Source organism: Pteropus vampyrus, unplaced genomic scaffold (assembly GCF_000151845.1).
Source record: "Pteropus vampyrus isolate Shadow unplaced genomic scaffold, Pvam_2.0 Scaffold35, whole genome shotgun sequence".
Lineage (NCBI taxonomy): Eukaryota > Metazoa > Chordata > Mammalia > Chiroptera > Pteropodidae > Pteropus > Pteropus vampyrus.
The window spans coordinates 5117197-5137746 of NW_011888816.1; the positions used below are offsets into that span (position 1 = coordinate 5117197).

The 20550-nt window shown below is 34.8% G+C and overlaps 1 protein-coding gene and 1 pseudogene across 2 annotated transcripts in view; one reads left to right on the forward strand and one right to left on the reverse strand.

Moving 5' to 3' along the window:
* The window catches only part of NR2C2 (nuclear receptor subfamily 2 group C member 2), an 85497-nt gene that overhangs the window by 38108 nt on the left and 26839 nt on the right, over nucleotides 1–20550 (reverse strand). For both annotated transcript variants that reach the window (XM_023529075.1, XM_011357415.2), the window contains exon 2: nucleotides 4708–4818. In XM_023529075.1, the coding sequence (XP_023384843.1) occupies nucleotides 4708–4818 (111 nt within the window). The remainder of the gene's footprint in view (nucleotides 1–4707; nucleotides 4819–20550) is intronic.
* On the forward strand, nucleotides 7913–8031 carry LOC111738166 (annotated as a pseudogene).

Here is a 20550-nt window from a genome sequence, read left to right on the forward strand (position 1 = left end):
ATTTACAATTTCATCAAAAAGGGTGAAATACCTAGAAGTAAATTTAACCACAGAGGTGAAACACCTGTACACTGAAAACTGTAAAACATTAATAAAAGAAACTAAAGAAGATACAAATAAAAGGAAAAAAATTCTGTGCTCATAAACTGGAAGAATATTGTTAAATTGTCCAAATACCATACGATCTCGCTTATATGGAATCTTAGAAACAAAACAAACAAAAAAACATGAGCTCATAGATACAGCACAGACTGGTGACTGTCTAAAGCAGGGGTTGGAGATGAGCAAAATGGGTAAAGGAGGTCAAAAGGCGCAAACTTCCAGTTTTAAAATAAATAAGTCATGGGATGTAATGTACAGCATGGTGACTATAGTTAATAACACTGTATTGCATATTTGAAAGTTACTAAGAGATCTTAAAAGTTCTCACTGCAAGAAAAAAAGTTAACTGTATGGTGATGAATGGTAGACTGATTGTGATCATTTCACAATTCATACAAATATTGAATTATGTTACACACCTAAAACTAATATATTACATGTCAATTACAGCAGCCCTCTAACAACATCATTTTGTTCCATGTAGTTTTCTTACAATGCTGATGAGATGCTGTAGGAACTTAATTTTTGTTTTCATCAATTAGCCTATGGTAAAATTGGGTTTGTTACATGTCGTTTCACTTAAACAAGCAGAACCTATTAACGACGTTAAGTGAGGACTTACAGTATCCCTCAATAAAAAATAAAATTATACATGGACACAACCTTTCTCCCAGCAATCCTACTTAGAGGAATTGACCATATAGAAATATTCTCACATGTGCTAAATTAAGCAAGTAGAGGTTATTTACTGCAGCAAGCATGAAATGGGACATCATTTCACCACTCAAGAAGAAGCTCTATGTGTCCACATGGAACCACCTTCAAAAGACATTGTTAAGAAAAAAGAGTAAGCTGCAGGAAGTGTGGGCAGAATGTTGACATGCATTTAGAAATATGCTGTATGTATTCACACACATGCTTGTAGGTGTATATGCAGAGCCTGTATCTGAAAGAATAAATAAGTAATACGGTTAACGGTGACTACCTCTTGGGAGGAACTTGGAGAAGAGGAGGAAGGGAAACTCATCTTTTATCTTATACCCTGTTTTGTGTGATTTTGTTACTGTGTGCACGTATTACTCATTCAACACAAACAAACAGCTCCTATGAGTACCTGAGAGGGGCCACTAGAACATCAGAGTGAGAAAGGGAACATCAGATGAATGTGGATGTGGAAAGGACAGAGAACAGGTACTGGCAGCTCAAAGAATGTATAGGAATAAAGAGCTGGTAGAAGAAAGAAGCAGACAAAGATGGATGCTCTAAGAGTTCAAGATCCCTTCCCCAAAAGACTAAAATAAAGATTTCAAACTTTTAAAAAATATATAAACAGCAGAAGTCCTTTCTAGTAAAATGTGAAACCTCAATATATAAAGTAGATAAAAGAAGTATTTTATAATACAAATGTTATTTCATAAGCCAAAATTTAAACATTCCCTTATGTCAAACAATGAATACAACAATGATCTCCTGAAACACATAAAGTTGAAATGGGAATATGAAAGAAGATCTCAGGAAACCCTTAAAATAGCAGAGATGGCAAGAAAAGCTTTATATCAAGGTCTGCCCCAAAGAGAACAAACATGGCAGTACAAGTGAGTGCACTGGTGATATCTAGTGTGTCAAATTTGGTGTATGACACGTGCAAGTGTGTTTTTCTTTTAATTTTAATTGCTTTGAAGGATGGGTTAAAAAATAAAATTTGAACCTAATGTTTGCAATCTGGGAAGTACTAAAGAACCACAATTTGAAAATACTGATCTGGAAAGATGTGCATATGATGAAAATCTGTGAGATTTACTGAGAAACTACTTTGTAGTTGGATGGCTTAGATTACACCTCATTCTCAGACAAGCGGTGCTCTCTAAAGCTCTTCTTAGTCCCCTATTTCCTCCCACAGTTCCCACCTTAGACCACTGTCTCCCAAAAACAACAGCTCTGAATCCCAGCCACAAGGCTACCTCCCACATTCTGAGGACTGCCACCCTTCCTACTTGGCTCCAAAGCCCTTTTGCAGCCATTAGGATAACATGATACTGATGAACAAGTCTATGCTTCAGCTCACCCTCCCCTGGACTGCATAACTAGATATGCTGGTCTTATGTTGATGGCCATACCTTAATTATTACTATTATTAAAAACAGTAATATAAATCCTAGAATGAGAAAATATAACTATAAAAAACTTAACTGGGACAACTGATGACATTTTAGAATATGGACTAAATTAGGTAATGGCATGCAATAGTAAACTTCCTGATTTGGATAACGTATTGTGATTATGTTAAGAGAATGTCATTGTTCTTAGGAAATACATACTGAAGTATCCAGGGCAAAGAAGTGTGATGTCTCCTATTTTCAAATAACTTAAAAAATATATACATACACACACTCAGAAAGTTACCTCAAACGATTGGTAAAATATGGATAAAGGGTATGGTAAAGGGTATACAGAATTTCCATGTACTATTTTCTGCTAAGTTTAAAATTATAAAAATAAAACATTAAAAAATTATAACACGCTTGCAACATTTACTGATGTTTGCTTCCCATTAGATTTTAAAAGGATTAAATGAGACAGAAATTGTCTCATTTAATCCTTTTAAAATCCTATAGAATAAGTACTATTTTTATTGCTATTTTACAGCCGATACATACAGGTTATAGAAACTTTCCCCAGGGTCATATAGCCGAGTGGAGACAAGATCTGATCCCAGGTCTGTTCCATTTAGAACTAAACCTCCTAAATGCTGCCAAACATATCATCCTTATTGTATAATCTTTCCCTCCCAACCTTATCAGAGAAGCCCCTATTTGGGTTCCCAGCACTGTTATTCATTAAAACATCATAGCACTTATTCTCTTCTCAGGCCTCAGGGCATGGGAGAGTCTTCACTGAAATCAGGGCTAGAAATGAAAACTTCATTGGAGCCATCAGCACCAACATCAAGAACCTAGAAATTGTACTGTAACCTTAATTTTCCTTTTAAAAAACCAAACCTTGAAATATAGTCAGCTTAGCTGCACTTTGGTATATCTAATTTTATTCACAATGAAAAGATTTTCAACTATACTTACAAGTTTTACATATAAAACTTGTGCTAACCTGTTATCTTCCCTAGAAAGACTGAAAGCTCAATGCCAAGGATCTATTCTATGAGAATATCTGTTCAAGGGACCTTTCTGCCCTCCAGCCAGGACAGCAGTGTCACCATGGGCCAAGCACCAGGCAGTGGGGATAGTCTCACTATATGGAATGAGATGGTAGAAAGGCCCTTAGGAAAACAGAAAGAATTTTCTTAGACCAATACAGGGAAAATGTATACCCTCTTGAAATACACACTAGCTGCTGACAGAGTCTCCTAGGGGAACTGTTTATGTTCTCATCTGCCCTCAGATGGATGTGAAATCACAACGTAACAGCCATGGTTAAATACACTAGCTCCTTTCCCAGCCAGAATTATGCAGGCAGGATCTTAACATTTACTACGTGAAAGTATAAAGGACCTGTTTTGAAGCCATAATCAACAAATAAGAACAAAGTGAAAGAGAAAAATAAAACAATGTCCAGTTATTACTTCTAAATTTCCAAACACTCAGATATGTGTTTCCTACTTTGTGTAAAGTTAAAACAATATAAGTATATAAACTCCTGTATTTATGATAAAATATTATGCAATACAAATATAATGCAAATACAATTTTTAATATTTCATTTTACTTTTTAGAACTCTTCTATGGTTAGTTCATAATAGATAGTCCACAAAATCACTTTTAAAAGTGGGTAAACACTATAGAAATTATCTAGTTACTCTATAATACTGTTCACTTGTACTGAGCTTGCTATAAACTGTGAAAGCAACCCTTTTACTTATTCTCTCATGTTATATAATTAATTTTTTTTTCTACCATTCATCTTTGTTCATGTTTGTTTATTTTTTTCCTATTTGGCCTTTTGATTCAGCTGGTTGAGATAACTATGAATCTTTAATGTGAGTTTGTTGAGCCTGATTTAAATACCCATACCTTCTCTTTGTTCATCAGGCCAGAGGCTGGTTCAGAGCCCTGGGGAAGACTAAACTTCCCATAAATGAATATTAATTAGTTAATAACAACAACAATACTAGTAATAATAGTTACTATATAGAGATAATTAGTACATACTAAAATTACTATGGGCCAGGCACTGTTCTAGAACAGCACTTTACAAGCAATATCTCGCTGAGTCCTCACAATAATCCTATGAGGTAAGTATTACCATTACATACATTTTCTAAATGAAACAAGTCAGGCATTGAAAAGATCATCTTCCAGGGTCAAAAAAGCTATAAAGAAGGACACTGTATTTGACTTCAAGTGGGGGCCCATACTCTTCACTACTAGGACATACTGCCTTTCAGTATGTAACAAAACGGCACTTCATTCCAATAGTTTGAAACAATAGTTTAAAATTTTATATTAAAAGTTAGTTCAATAAATGTAAACTTTCTTATTTTATTTTTTAAAGGATAAATGATGTTGTACTGTATTTGATGCCCAAGAAGCACAACTCTTTATTGAAACCCTTAGGCAGGTGGCTGGTACCAAGTGGGACTGGTGCAGGTACCTGAATGCGCTGAGGTGAGGCTACCGCAGAGTCGGTGGAGATTATCTGGATACGTGGGGAGGGGCTGGTCATCCCTGGAGATTCCGGCCGAGAGATCTGTGTACGTGGTACCTGTGGGAGAAAAGTGGCTGGGTCACAAGGGGGCTCAGAAAGATGCCCAATGGTGGCTTGAGGACTGTGCCTCTGGCTTTCACTGTGGCTTTGAGTGATAAATTATTGTAGTTCTAGAGTGTGAACCCAGGATGACAAAGGAATCAATAAGATATTGATACAGGATGGCATGAAAAAAACATAATCATAAAATAGCTGTTTCTAATGTATATAATGCAAGGAAAAAAAAAAACAAAGGAATTTTCAGGTCTGCTCTGCACAATTTCAATAAAATAAAAAGCTACTACCAAAATATCTTTTTAGAGATGATCTTTGAATTCTTTCATCTCCAAAGCCAGCTGTTAAAACACTCCTTTAAGATGACAGTTTCCAGAAGGAATGGTCTAACAACACTGCAGAAGACAGCAAACAGAACCAGCATTACACCGAAAACTATTAGGATTAGTACTTGTAAAAGAGTCCTGGCAATCTCCCAGCCCCTCTGCGATAGGGCTGGGAAAAACCCATCAGTAATACAAGGGTCTGGAATTGAGTCAACACCTACCTCTGCCAAAGTAAGGCTCAAAGTTCTGAGAAGTCACCTGGGCACCTGAAATAGGCAGATATTTTTTCTGGAATAAAAGCATATTACTTACCAATGTTTTACAAACTCTTCCAAAAAACAGAAGAGGAGAGAACACTTCCTAATTCATTCTATGATGCCAATATTACCTGATACCAAAATAAGACAAAGATATCACAAGAAAACTATGGACCAATATTCCTTATGAATATAGGTGTAACGATCCTCAACAAAACAGCAGCAAACCAAATACAGAAGCTTATTAAGGATTATACACCATAACTAAGTGGGATTTATTTCAGGAATGTGAAGCTGATTCAACGTATGAATCAAACAATGTAATACACCACATTAAAAGAATTGAGGGGAAAAGCCACATGATCATTTCAATTGACACAAAAAAAGTATCTGACAAAATCCAACACCTTTTCATGGTAAAAACACTCAACAAACTAGGAATAGAAGTTCTTGACCTGATAAAGAGTAGGCTTGGAGGATAAACTGTGGTTAGTTTTGGTCAATTTCAGCTCTTAGAACAGTAGCAGTTTACCCATCCTCCACCTCCACCCTGAAGCAAGCAGCTGTGCACTGTGTTCCTGCAGCAGCAGCCTGCACACAGCTGCGAGAGCCAGGGTGGGCAAAAAGGACCCTTTTCCTCCAGATATTGGGGATCAGTGCTCCAATCAATGATTGCTGTTTCTGATCAGAGGTCCAGACAGAGAAGAGGAGACCATTGTTTTTGTACTTCCTCTTACTGTTACAAGTCCCCTCATCTTTGGGTGAAGTAACTTCCAGGACACTTAAAGGGCTGGGTTGTTTTTCCCCATTTTTCTCCTTTTCTTCTTTTGGGAAACAGACATCAAAGACTAGGACTTTCAAAAGCAACTGTGTATACAGGGAAAATTAGAAAGTGACTGCACATACACAGGGAAAAACACAGGTGTGAAATGACCTCAGAGGACCTTAAGTTTACATGTCAGGATGATCTTTGGCATGGAGAAAGCCAACGATAACAACAAAATAGTAACAAAACCCAGCAAATCCTGGGAAAAGGAGAGACTGATTTCCAGAGTTACCTTATTATTAGATTGAAATGTCCAGTTTTTAACAACAAAAAAATCACAAACCATACAAAGAAAGAGGAAATTATGGCTCATTAAAAGGAAAAAATAAATCGATAGAAATTATCCCTGAAAAACATATGTCAGATCTACTAGACAAAGACTCTATCTATCTATCTATCTATCTATCTTTAACGCCTACAGCACCTGGTACTCCTAGGTGGTCTCTCATCCAAGTACTAACCAGGCCCGACCCTATGCTTAGCTTCCGAGATCAGACAAGATCAGGCACGTTCAAGGTGGCATGTAGACGACAAAGATTTTAAAACAACTTGTCTAAAACAAACTCAAAAAACTAAAGAAAGATATGAAAAAGAAACTAATGTATGAACAAAATGGAAACTTTAACAAACACCTAAAAAGAAACCAAAAAGAAATTCTGGGGCTAAATAGTAAAATAACTGAAATGAAAAATTCACTAGAGGCATTTAAAAGTAGACTGAAATAACCAGAAGAACCTGCAGACTTGAAGACAGAAAAATAGAAATTATGAAGTCTGAGGAACAGAAAGAAAAAGACTGAGAAAAAGTGACCAGCACCAAAAGAGCCTGTAGGACACCAACAAGTGAAGAAACATATGCACTGAGGGAATCTGGAAGAAGACAGAAAGAGGCAGAGCAAATATTTGAAGAAATAATAGCTAAAGACTTCCCAAATTTGAAGAAAGACATGAATAAAAACAACCAAGAAGCTCAATGAAGTCCAAGTAAGAGGAAGTCAAAAGACGATTATCTAACTTAAAAAAAAAAAAAAGGACTAAGAAAGACCTCTGGAATGTAGCAAAAGAGCATTATCACATTCAAGGGATCAATTAGATAATTTACAGATTTCTCATCAAAAACTTGAGGGAGGCCAGAAGACTGTGGAGTGATATATTCTAAGTGCTCAAAGAAAAAAAAAAACTGCCAACCAAGACTCCAATACCTGGCAAAACTGTCCTTCAAAAGAGAGAAATCAAGACATTCCCAGATAAACAAAAGCTGAGCGAGTTCATGATCACTAGATTTGCCCTGCAAAAAATGCTCAAGGAAGTCCTGCAAGTGAAATGAAAGGACCCTAGACAGTAATTCAAAGCTGATCAGAGAAATAAAAGATCTCAATAAAGGAAAATACACAGGCAAATACAAAAGCTAGTATTACTGTAATGATGGTTTGGAACTGTATTTTTTGTTTTTTATATGATTTAAGAGACTAATACAGTTAAAGAAAAAAACGATTATTAGTGTAAAAGCTAGTATTATTATTGCAACTTTGATTTAAAACTCTCAAATCTTGTTTTCTACATAATTTAGTAGACTAATGCATCTAAAAAAACTATTACATTATGTTTTGGGCACACAATGTATAAAGATGTAAATTTTGTGACATTAACAGCCAAAAGAGGTGGAGACAGATGTATAAAGGAGAAAAGGTCTATGGCCATGCCACCCTGACTATGCCAGATCACGTCTAATCTCAGAAGCTAAGCAGAGTCAGGCCTGGTTAGTACTTGGATGGGAGACCACCTAGGAATACCAGGCACTGTAGGCGTTTAAAAATAAAATAAAAATAAAGGAGAAAAGTTTTTGTATGTCACTTAAGTTAAACTGGCATAAATTCAAACAGCGTTAGAACTTTAGGAAGTTAAATGTAATTCCCATGGTAACCTCAAAGAAAATAGCTGTGGAATACATAAACGGAAATGAGAAAAAATTTTCAACATTTCACTACAAAAAAAAATCAACTAAACACAAAAGACAGGAATGCAGGAAATGAGGGACAAAAAAGCTATAAGGCATATATAAAACAAACAACAAAATGATAGAAGTCCCTCCTTAACAGTAGTTACTTTAAAGTTTCCATCAAAAGAGATATTGGTGGAATATACAGAAACTCATATCCAACTATATGCTGTTTACAACAGATTCACTTTAGAATCAAAGACACAAATAGATTGAAAATGAAAGAAAGGAAAAAGATATTCCATGAAAGTAACAAACAAAAGGGAGCAGCAGTGGCTGTACTATTAAATAAAATGGACTTTAAGTTTTAAGCTGTTATAAGAGACAAAAAAAAGACATTATATATTAATAAAATGTTCAACACAGCAAGAAGATATAACAATTATAACATTCATACAACTAATAATAGACCAGAAAAATATGTGAAGCAAAAACTGATAGAATTGAAGGGAGAAATACAAGTTCTGCCATAATAGTTTGAGACTTCAATACTACAATCTCAATGATAGCTAGAACAACCAAACAGAAGATATGTAAGGAAATAGAGGACTTACTACACAATAAACCAGCTGGACCTAACACGCCATAACAGAACACTCTACCCAGAAACAACGAATACCCAATCTTCTCAAGTGCACATGGGACATTCTCCAGGATAGATCATATGTCAGGTCAGAAATTAAGTCTCAATAGATTTTAAAAGATACATATATTATACAAAGTATCTTCTTTGACCATAATGGGATCAAATTAGAAATCACTCACAAAAGGAAACTGAAATATTCACAAACTTGTGAAAATTAACAACACATTCTCAAACAACCAATGGATCAAAGAGGAAATCATATGGGAAATTAGGAAAAAATTAGAGATGAATGAAAATGAAACATACCAAAACTTATAGGATAGTGTAAAAGGGGTGAAGGAAGAGATTTATGAGCTATAAATGTTTACATTAAAGTAACAAGATCTCAAATGAACAACCTAACTTTACAATTTAAAAACTAGAATTAAAAAAAAAAAAACCCTGAATCCAAAGCTAACAGAAGGAAATAAGATTATAGCAGAGATAAGGGAAATATAGAATAGAGAAAATCAACAAAACCAAAAGTTCGTTCTTTAAGATCAACAAAATCGACAAACCTTTAGCTAGATGGACTAAGGGGAAAAAAAGAGAGAAGACTCAAATCCCTAAAATCAGAATGAAAGTGAGGACACTACTACTAATTCTACAGACATAAAAAGGATTATAAGGGAATATTATGAACAACTGTATGCTCATCAATTGGATCAACTAGATGAAGGGGACAGATTTCTAGAATCACAAAACCTACCATGACTAAATCATGAAGAGATAGAAAATATGAATAGACCTATTACCAAAGAGACTGATAATAATCAAAGATTTCCCCACAAAGAAAATCCCTGGACCTGATGGCATCATTGGAAGACTAAAGAACACTTCATAATTCATTCTACGAGACAAGCATTACACCCTGATACCAAAGCCAGACAAAAACACAACAAGAAAACTATAGACTACTATTCCTCATGAGTGCAAAAAAATACCAGCAAATTGATATCAGCAGTACACTAAAAAGGTTATATATCATGACTAAGTGGGATTTATTCCTGGAATACAAGGATAGTTCAACACACAAAATCATATCAATGTAATACACCACATTAACAGAATGAAGGGAAAAAAACATGATCATCTCAACTGATGCAGAAAAAGCATTTGACAAAATTCAACAACCTTTCATGATAAAAACCTCAACGAATTAGGAATCGGAAACTACGCCCACATAATAAAAGCCGTGTATGAAAAACCTACAGAGAACATCATACTCAATGGTGAAAGACTGAAGCTTTTCCTCTAAAATGAGAAAGAAGACAAGGATGTCTGCTTTCACTTCTACTCAACATAGTACTAAAAGCTCTAGTCAGAGAAAATAGGCAAGAACAAGAAAAAAAGGCATCCAAATTGGAAAGGAAGAAGTAAAATTATCTGTCTGCAGATGATATGATCTTATATATAAAAAACCTTAACAATTAACACAAACATACACCCACTCCTAGTAAAATAAATTACACTACATATTAATAAAATGTAGGATACAAAGTCAACACAAAATTCAGAAGCATTTGTATACACGAATAATGAACAATCTGAAAAGGAAATTACAAAAACAATTCCATGTAACAGCGTCAAAAAGAATACTTATGAATTAACCAAGGAGGTGAAGACCTGTACAAGGAAAACTACATAATATTGTTGGAGGAAATTAAAGACACAAATAAATGAAGACATATTTCATTTTGTGAATCAAAAGAATTATTGCTAAAATATCAATACTAAACAAAGTGATCTACAGATGAAATGCAATCCCTATCAAAATTGCAATGCTTTTTGCAGAAATAGAAAAACCCATCCTAAGATTCATATAGAATCTCAGTGGACCCTAAAATGGCTAAAAATACTTTGAAAAAGAAGAACGAAGCTGGAAGACTCACACTTTGATTTCAAAACTTGCTACAAAGCTACAGTCAACAATACAGTGTGGCATAAAGACAGACATATAGCCCAAAGGAATAGAATAGAGATCCCAGAAATAAACAATTACATATATGGTTAAATGATTTTTGACAAGGGTGCCAAGACCATTCAATAGGGGAAAGGATAGTCTTTTCAACAAATGGCGCTGGGTAAACTGGACATCTACATGCAAAAACATGAAGTTGGACTCTAACCTAACATCATATAGAAAACTTAACTCCAAATGGATCGAAGAAAAAAAATGGATATTAGACCTAAATTTAAGACCTAAAACTACAAAACTTTAGAAGAAAATAGGAGAAAAGCATCATAACATTGGATTTGGCAATGATTTCATGGATATGACACTAAAGGCAAAAGCTACAAATGAAAAAAAGACAAATTGAACATCACAAATTTTTTTTTAAATTTGTGCATTGAAAGACAATGTCAACAGAGTAAAAAAAAGGCAACCAACAGAATGGGGTAAAATATTTACAAATTATACATTTGATAAGGCATCAATATCCAGAATATATAAAGAACTCCTAAAACTCAACACCACAAAAAAAAACTGAACTGAAACAACAAATGAACAGAGGACTTTTCTGTCCATTTCTCCAAAAAAATATACAAATGGCCAATAAGCACATGAAAAGCTGCTCAACATCACTACTCATTAGGGAAATAAAAATCAAAACTACAATGAGATACCATCTCACGCTCATTAAGATGGCTACTATCAAAAAAAAAAAACCAACAAAAAAAACAGAAAATAACAAGTGTTGGCAAAGATGTGGAGAAATTAGAACCCTTGTCTATTGTTGGTGGGAATGAAAAATGGTATAGTTGCTGTGGAAAACATGATGGAAGTTCCTCAAAAAACTAAACATAGAATTACCATATTATATAGCAATTCTACTCCTGGGTACACATACACAAAAAAACTGAAAGCAGTGCCTTGAAGATATATTTTTACACACATGTTCATAGTAGCAATATTCATAACAGTCAAGAGGTGGAAGTAATCCAAGTGTCTATGTACAGATGAATGGACAATCAAATGTCGTATATGCATACAATGGAATATTAGTCTTAAAAAGGAAGGAAATTCTGACACATGATACAATAAGGATGAACTTTGAGGACATTATGCTAAGTGAAATAAACCAGCGACGAAAAGATAAATATTGTATGACTCTACTTATATGAGGTACCTAGAAGAGTCAAATTCAGAAACAGAAAGAATGTTGGTTCCCAGATATTGGGAGAAAGGGGCAATGTGAGTTAGTGTTTAATGGGTATAGAGTTTAAGTTTTACATAATGATGGATGATGGTGAAGGTTACACAAATTATTAATGTATTTAAAACCTCTGACCTGTACACTTAAATATGGTTAAGATGTTAAATTTTGTATTTTATCACAATAAAAGGGAAAAAATAACTCAAAATGGATTAAAGGTTTAAATGTAAGAACTAAAACTATAAAACTCAAAGAAAATATAGGAGTAAATCTTAGTGAACTTGGATTAGGTAATGCTGGGAAATTATTTCTTTTTTCTGGAAGCATCTTATTGAATATCATTCAGTGCAGTGAAAAGGTCAATTTGGTAACAGGACATAAAAATATTGTATTTTTGACTACTTGAAGCATCTGCTTTCCACCCTTTCCTGCCTACCTTTTCAGTACCTGATGTCAGTCTTGGCTCCCTGCCTTAAGCCTACTTTCTACTACTTCAATCTGCTCAAGTGGTAAAGGTCAAGATCGCTTAGTTCACACTGAAGAAATGTGTGTTATACCTTGGCTGGAACACTTACACTTAGCCAGGAAAACTTACACTTAGCTAGTCCAAAAGACTCAATTAAACCATGAGCAAGGTGGGTGCAAAAGTATGTTTGGACATAGGTCTTCTAGGGCATGATCTCTTGATTCACACTTAAAGGGTAAAACCAGCTGTGTTATTTCACATCTTTTCTAAAGTTAACCATACTTGCCCAACACACAAATGTTTCCTGTCAAAAGAGTTTTAATAAAAGCCCTGCTCCTATGGCCAGCCTTTCCTGATCTCTCAGGTTGGTACACACGTCCTGCTCTGGCCTCCCATAGCTCCTGCACTGTAGCCCTCTCCTCAGGGCACCGCTGAAGTCTACCTTGGAGGGCAGAAGAGAATATTTCCCATTTCTCCTTTTACTCCCAAGGCCAGGCACATATTAGATCTACAATGATTGTTTAGTGAGTGAACACTTTTACGCTTTGGGAATGAATAAGAAATTTTTTTTATAGTTCTTGATCTTAGAATTCTGTCTAGACCTTTCTTTGTTTCACTCTACTCTGGTGCCTGTTCACTACTAGACATCCTGCAGGTACTGCACAACACCTGGTCTTGGAAGTTGATTATATAAAACAAGGAGTATTGGCTTCCACTGACATACATGGGTTTATGAGGCTGATGAGAAAGTTTATACATTTTCACTGTGGAGTGGGAACCTTCCTTGTTTCATCATAACATAACATTCCTTGGCAGCATTTCTTTTAGGAAATAATTCTTAGGAAAATTTCGTGGTTTACATGCAGTCATTTTCTAAAAGATGAACACATCTAGGTTGAAGAGAATGCCCACAGACAGCACTGGGATGATGAGCAAATACTAAAAGTTTCTAAACTGTAATTTATTTTGAGTTTTGGCTGTAACATTCTCCTGGGTTATTAATAGGGTAACAAAGTTCACACCTTGTGGGGGAAAAAAACAGATCACGAAGACCTAATATGTTGCAATTCTCAGTCAGGAACTTCCGACTTCTCCTTAACATTCCCAGTGAAATAATGAACAATGTAAATGCCTAAGTAGGCAAAGAGCTTCAAGGCAGAGGACACCTCCAGCCTAAAATGAAATGTACCACATCCTCCTTTTATTTTTACTTCAAAGGACAATGAAATAGTAAGTGCAGTGAAATGTCAATGGCAAAGAGTTAACTCCTCTTTGTGCTGCAACTTGAATCACAGAGAGAAGAATCAATAGAAGGCTGATCTTTAAAGTGCTTACACTTCAAACAAAAGATTATAACCTTATAATGCCCATGTGCCAAGTTCTTAAATAATTACTTCTCTTGATGACCAGTAAGTCCAGCTCTTCTTTATTAGCATAAATAAAGTCAATGAAGGAATCAATGCTGAACATTATAAGTCAACCTCATTTATATCAGAATTGATTAACCAACTTTTTAATTTTCTAGTTAATATGTTAAAAAAAAAAACAAAAACAAAAAACTATAGCCCTGAATTTCCTGGCACAAAAACAAAGATAACTACCACTACTCACAAAGATAACCAAAGTTAACCACCACTACTCACAATTACATAAAACAATGAGGTTTAAGAGTAACGTGGTTCACAAACTGTTCATAAGCAAATTAACCTGCTGCAAACAACAAATAGCTTTTGCCCCAACTGAATTTACCCAGCATACTCAACTATAAATTCCTATGAAGAAATAATTTGCTAGGTGCTAAGCATAGTAGACACTACATTGAATTCCTTCAAATACACACTAGGTGTCTAAATCCGCTGCTATTTTACCAACTTCTCTAAAAACAAGTGCCTATGACAAGGAGGCTTCCCTCCTGAAACACAGCAAATGAGAAGACCTTCAATATCGCAGACTTGTTTTCTTTAGGACACTTATACTTACCATGCTAATGGCTCCCTGCAGCTTTATTTACATTTCCCTCAGGAACCATCCAGACCAGAGAGTCCAACCCAAACAGCCAGAGGTTGGTTGGGGGAACTCGACAGGCATTTGCTTTTAAACTGCCAGTGCAGATTCCATTCACCAAAACCAGACAGAGCTGTTTAAAGATGCCCTTTCTATGACCCTGCTCTACTGAAGGTCAAGTACACTATCACTCCCTGTAACTAAGGAAGCAAAACTGACATATTCCTGCTGTTTTGCCAGCTGCTAAAGCAGTTTGTCTAACACTATGAATAATTGCTTCTAGGGAAGATGTACTTTGCTTTACCAAGTTCTCCCTTCACCTAGATTGCTTCCTTTGCTAAATGCAATTTCCCTTCCCCTTAAAGGCCACCTTTCCTGAACTGAGAGCTCACGTGAATGTTACCATGGAGTCCAACAAACTCAAAACAGTTTTAAAACTATAAGGAGTAGAGGAGGGAAGGTTTGAAGAATTCAGAAATACCACATTCTGCATATAGCATTTCATATACTTCACAGTATATTAAGCCAATATTTTTAAAGATAAAAGGTCTTTGCAAGTTCATTCATTCAAACAAAAGTCTGCATTCTATACAAAAATACCCACAAGAATAACAGCACCGGGCTCATTTAACAAACATTTGACTACATCCACCTGCATGTGAACACAGTCAGAGTTCTAGCCTCTGCATTCTGGAAAGAAGATGAACATAGGTAGGTAGTGCAAAGACAGTGCTATAACAGGCCATGGAATGGCTTCAGGTCTAAGACTCACCCTTCCCAGAAGACCTCAGAGGAAAGCCAGCTCCTGAGGCCACAGTGAGTTAGTGGTGAGGCTGAAACTAATATTCAGATTCTCTGACTTTGAGCCATCAGCACCAGCCACTAAGTCAACCTATAGCCTCCTGTTTGACACGGAGACTCACCACCTAAACAAACAACTGATGTGAAGGGAATACTGGTCAATCACCAAAAAAACCAAATGAAAACCTAGGGAAAGAGTAAGAAGAAAGAGTTATTATGGATGTTTACTTTTACATAGGGCTGCAGGGTGTGGCTGAGAGGAAAGAAGTTTAAAAAGTTCACACTGCTATAAATGATGAATTTCCACTCCACAAGTTTGTATGTATACTAACGTAAAACAACCATTTTCAAATTCTACCACAAACCTAAGCACTCCAAACCAAATGGGCAGGGAGTCACTTCTCCTTTTTTAAAAGGGAGATTAAATTCCCTGTCTCAACTATTTAAAGTGCTAAGAAGTCAAAAAAGAAAAAAAAAAAAAAAGGAAAGAAGAATGTGAATGAGAAGCTGAGACTGAAAATAAGCACACTTCTCTCATCTCAGCTTTGAAAAGGACAGTGAAATTTCCAGTACACTTATGGAAATTCAACAGTTATCATTCACTGACAAGACACCTTTGTGCTCAGTTTCCTAAATATACCGATAAAAAATTTGTCATGTTTTTGTGCCTTACTGGCAATAAAGATGACGTTTCTCTGTTCTCTCTCAAAAAAAAAAAAAAGCTAAGCATAATACTCTATTCACTAGCTAGGTACAGGCAATAAATGATATATAAAAGGAAATTAATCCAACTAAGCAAAAAGCTCTAAGGTCCAACTGTTGAGGCCAAAAAGTTTGCTCCTGTCATCATAAAAATTTGTTCACGCCATCTGACCTGGTAATTCTACTTCTGGGAATCCACCTGACACAAATTATCTTAAATACACAAATGGCTTTATTAGAGTGTGGTCTAAAATTATTTTTCTAGAGAATATAGGAATTCTTTTTCTCAGAGGTCCTTGGAGGGCAGGGGGTCAATCAGATATACCTGCTTGAGACTGCACTGACAGTAGGAGCCCCATGTATGGAGTCACAACTTCACCAGAACAGCGCTTCAGTAAGATCCGGGTATAGTTCCTAGCTACCAGAGCTACTTATCCAGCCCTCCTAGTAACTCTATCAAGTTATCTATCCATCGTCTGTCCGTCTGTCCACCCATCCATCCTTCTTTCCTCACATATATTTTAACTCAATGATTTTTTTAAGAATCTCATTTTTGTTTAAATCAGAAACAGTTGGTTTGCTATTAGGTGCCTTAACTGGTAAAGCATCTATTTATCAGTGCTAATTTATAATGGAGAAGAGTCAGAAGCAACTTACATGTCTCACACTAGGAGAAGGGTTAGTAAATTATACTATGCTCCCTTGATACAAAGGTTATGTAGCTATGAAAAATAATGGTTATGCAGGCTATGTAGTAACTTGTGGAAAAGATAATTACATTTATTCTGTGAAATAGTCTGTGAAATCACAAAATACTAAATTGTATACACACTATTACAATAGAATGACATCCCTGTAAAAAAAAGACCAAAAAAGAATGTTTATTCATTTAATAAAGAAATCTTAATATTGAGTGCTTACTATATTCCAGGCACTGTTCTAGACAGTGGAACACAAAAGTGAATAAAAAGAAAGTTCCTGCCTTCCAACAATTTATATTCTAGTGTGATATATAACAAGTATATAGGTTTGTTAGACAGTGATAAGCATTACAGAGAAAAATAAGAATGAGGAGGATTAAACAGTAACAGGTAGACGTTACTGTTTATGAAAATGGTAGTTATTTTAAATAAGGAAGTGATAAGGTAATTAAATTATAGTGACAGATGTATTAAAGTGGTGGAACTGTGGCTTTCTTCTCCTTTTCAAATTTTCCAGAATATTATATCACTTTTATAATCAATTTAAAAAAAGTGTTTCCAAAACAAAGTTACCCTTTAAATTCAGCAAATATTGCTACAATTTGGTATTGAGTGATCTTATTTTCCAACCCAAATCTAAAATAATGGGTGCTCTTCATATTTCTTTTCCTCATTTTTAAAAGAAAATCTCCTCTTCCACCCATTCAAGAAAAAAGAAATAAAATTCTACAGTGAAAAATAATTTCACTGAGATAAAATTCTACAGTGAAAAATAATTTCTCAGTCTCCTTGCCCTCCTTGCCTATTAAGAGAACTGCTACTGATGATACTTTAAAACTAGATCATGTTTTTGCAACTACATATCCGAACCGATTCATCCAGGAAGGGGGCTAATTAATAGAAACACATTACACTTAGAATGCCAGCTCCTGTTTGGGTGGCTTTGGACAAGTCCCTTAATTTTTCTAAGCCTCTGTTTACTCACTTGTAAATTTGAGGTTAATATCTCTTACCTCACATGATGTTGTGAGGATTAAATACGGCAGTAAATATAAAGTATAATGGATTATATAAAGAGAGCATTCCTATTACAATTTCCTTGAGGAAATCAAGTGAAGTGCTAAACCTATGACCCTGAGTAAGATGTGATCTCCTCTTACAGTAGAGGTTTCGTTTTTAGTTTTGGGTTCTTTTTTTTTTAAATTTATTATATATTTCAGGTATACAGTACATTGATAAGACATTTATATGGTTTATGAAGTGATCCCCCTGATTACTCTAGCACCTATCTGGCTCTACACATAACCACTACAATATATCTCCATGACTATTTTGTAACTACTAATTTGTACTTCATCCCTTCTCCTTTTTCATTCAGCCCCCCACAAACCTCCTCCCCTCTGGCAATCACCAATTAGTCCCCTGTATCTGTTGAGTCTGTTTTCACTTAGTTTGTTCCTTTTGTTCCTTAGATTAGTTACGTGTTTTTTTGTGGGGAGCGGGGCGGGGTGGACAAAATGATTTCATTTATAATTCTGTATTTCTTGAGGCCAATAGAAGAATGTCTCCAAAGTCTATTTAAAGTACCAGATACTAAAGGTATGTACCTCAAATGCAGTGAGATTTTAAGAAAGGTGTGTTTTCTGTAATAATCATTACTATTCTGTCCCAAGACATACCATAGGAAATTATTTGGGTGCAATGCTTATACATATGGTACAGCTCTTCTACAAATATATACTTCCTCATTTTCTCATTTTTGACAATTCCTCTTGTCAACTCTTTTTCTCTTAACATAAGTCTAGTCTTACTTATACTAACACTATTTTTATTCCAGTTCCACTGTTTATATTTCATCTATAAAATAAAACAGCTTCACTTTATTACTTTAGAGTCACAGCTTATCTAATTATGTACAGCCATATGACTTCTCCATTATATCTTCTCTGATAGCTGTGTCTGAGCATTTACGTGAAATACATATTATTTTATAACAAATTGCTTTCATTTCTCCTGCATATAGTTATTGTACCATGTTGATTTTTTGACATTATCTGTGTATAAATGGTTATATTTCCTATGAAAATCATTTTGGTATAAAGGGTCATTAAAAAACACTGCAATAAAAAGGGGACACTGGTTTGGAAGGTACTGAAAACCCTTAGAAGGAAGGGTCACACAGTATGTACTTAATAAATGCTTGCTGAATACAACTGAGCTAATCAATGGCCCAGCTAACCTCTTGCATATAAAGTTATATGACTGTTAAAAAACTGTTAGTTTTTTTTAAAGCAAAAACTTAAAGATAAAATTCAACCCAGAAAGCTTTTTATTAGCAACTTTACTTCTAGAGAAATAAAGCTACATGTGAGCCCAAAAGGGTATCATACACAGAGATGTTTGTCACAAATTATTTGTGCTCAAGAAAATTTGGAAACAACTTAAATGTACTTCTATAGTGGACTGGCTAAATAAATATAGCTCTAATCTATGTAATACTATATTACAGTAAAAAGAATTATATGTATATCAATATATCTGGGACAAAATAAAAAAAGCGAATTGTAGACTATTGTATCTAGTGTGATTCCACTAATGTTAAATTTAAAAACCTATATAATTCTACAGTTACATATACATGAACATAAATATTTAGGAAGTCTGCAAGGTAAACACACTCAACTAAAACTAAACAAACAAACAAACAAAAGAATTATAAATGTAAAACCTAGAGCTATAAAACTGAAGAAAACACAGGAGAAAATCTTTGTGACTTGGTTAGGTAAAGATTTTTAGATATGACATCAAAAGCATGATTCATAAAATAAAAAATTGATAAATTAGAATTCATCAAAATAAAAAAAATCTGTTTTTCAAGAGATACGGTTAAGATAATGAAAAGATAAGCCATAGACTGGAAGAAAATATTTGGAAACCAATAGATGATAATGGACATGTATCGAGAATACATAAAGAACCCTCAAAATTTAATAACAAGAAAGCAAACAACTCAACTTAAAAAAACAGGCAAAGGATTTAACAGACATGTCACCAAAGATGATACATGGATGGCAAATAAGTATGTGTAAAGACGCTCAACGTCATTAATCATTAGAGAAATGCAAATTAAAACCACAATGAAGAACCAGTACACATCTACCAGAATGCCTAACATTAAAAAGATTGACCATACCAAGTGTTGGCAAGGACACAGAGCAACTGTGGCCTTGTACACTGCTGGTAGAAACATAAAATGGTACAACTACTTTGCTGAAAAACAATCTGTCGGTTTCTTAAAAATTACCATGCGACCTAGTAAGTCCATTCCAGCTATCTACCCAAGAGAAGTAAAAGCATATGTTCTCACAAACACTTTTATGTAATGTTCATAGCATCTTTAGTTGTAATAGTAAAAAAATGAAAGCAACCCAAGTGTCCATCAATAGGTAAATAGGTAAAAAAGAAAATGTATATCAATACACTGGATATACCATAAAAAGGAATGAACTACTGATATATACAATAACATGGATAAGTCTCCAAATAATTATGCTGAATGGAAGAAGCAAGACTGAAAAAGGGTACACTTGTATAATTCTTTTCATTGTAAATTCTAGAAAATGTAAAATAATCTAAAATGATAGGAAGATTAACCATTGATGTCTAGAGCTGTACTCAGAAAACAATATATGTAGCCCAGTGCTTATATTAGAAAAGAAAAACTGACAAATCAACGAGCTAAGAGCCATCTTAAGGATTTATAAAAACACCAAGATAAGTGTCAAAAAAGTAGAAGTAGTAAAGACAGAAATTAACTGAAGATAAAACTCTCTCGTGAAACCAATAAAAGAAAAAAAAGAGATGACAATAT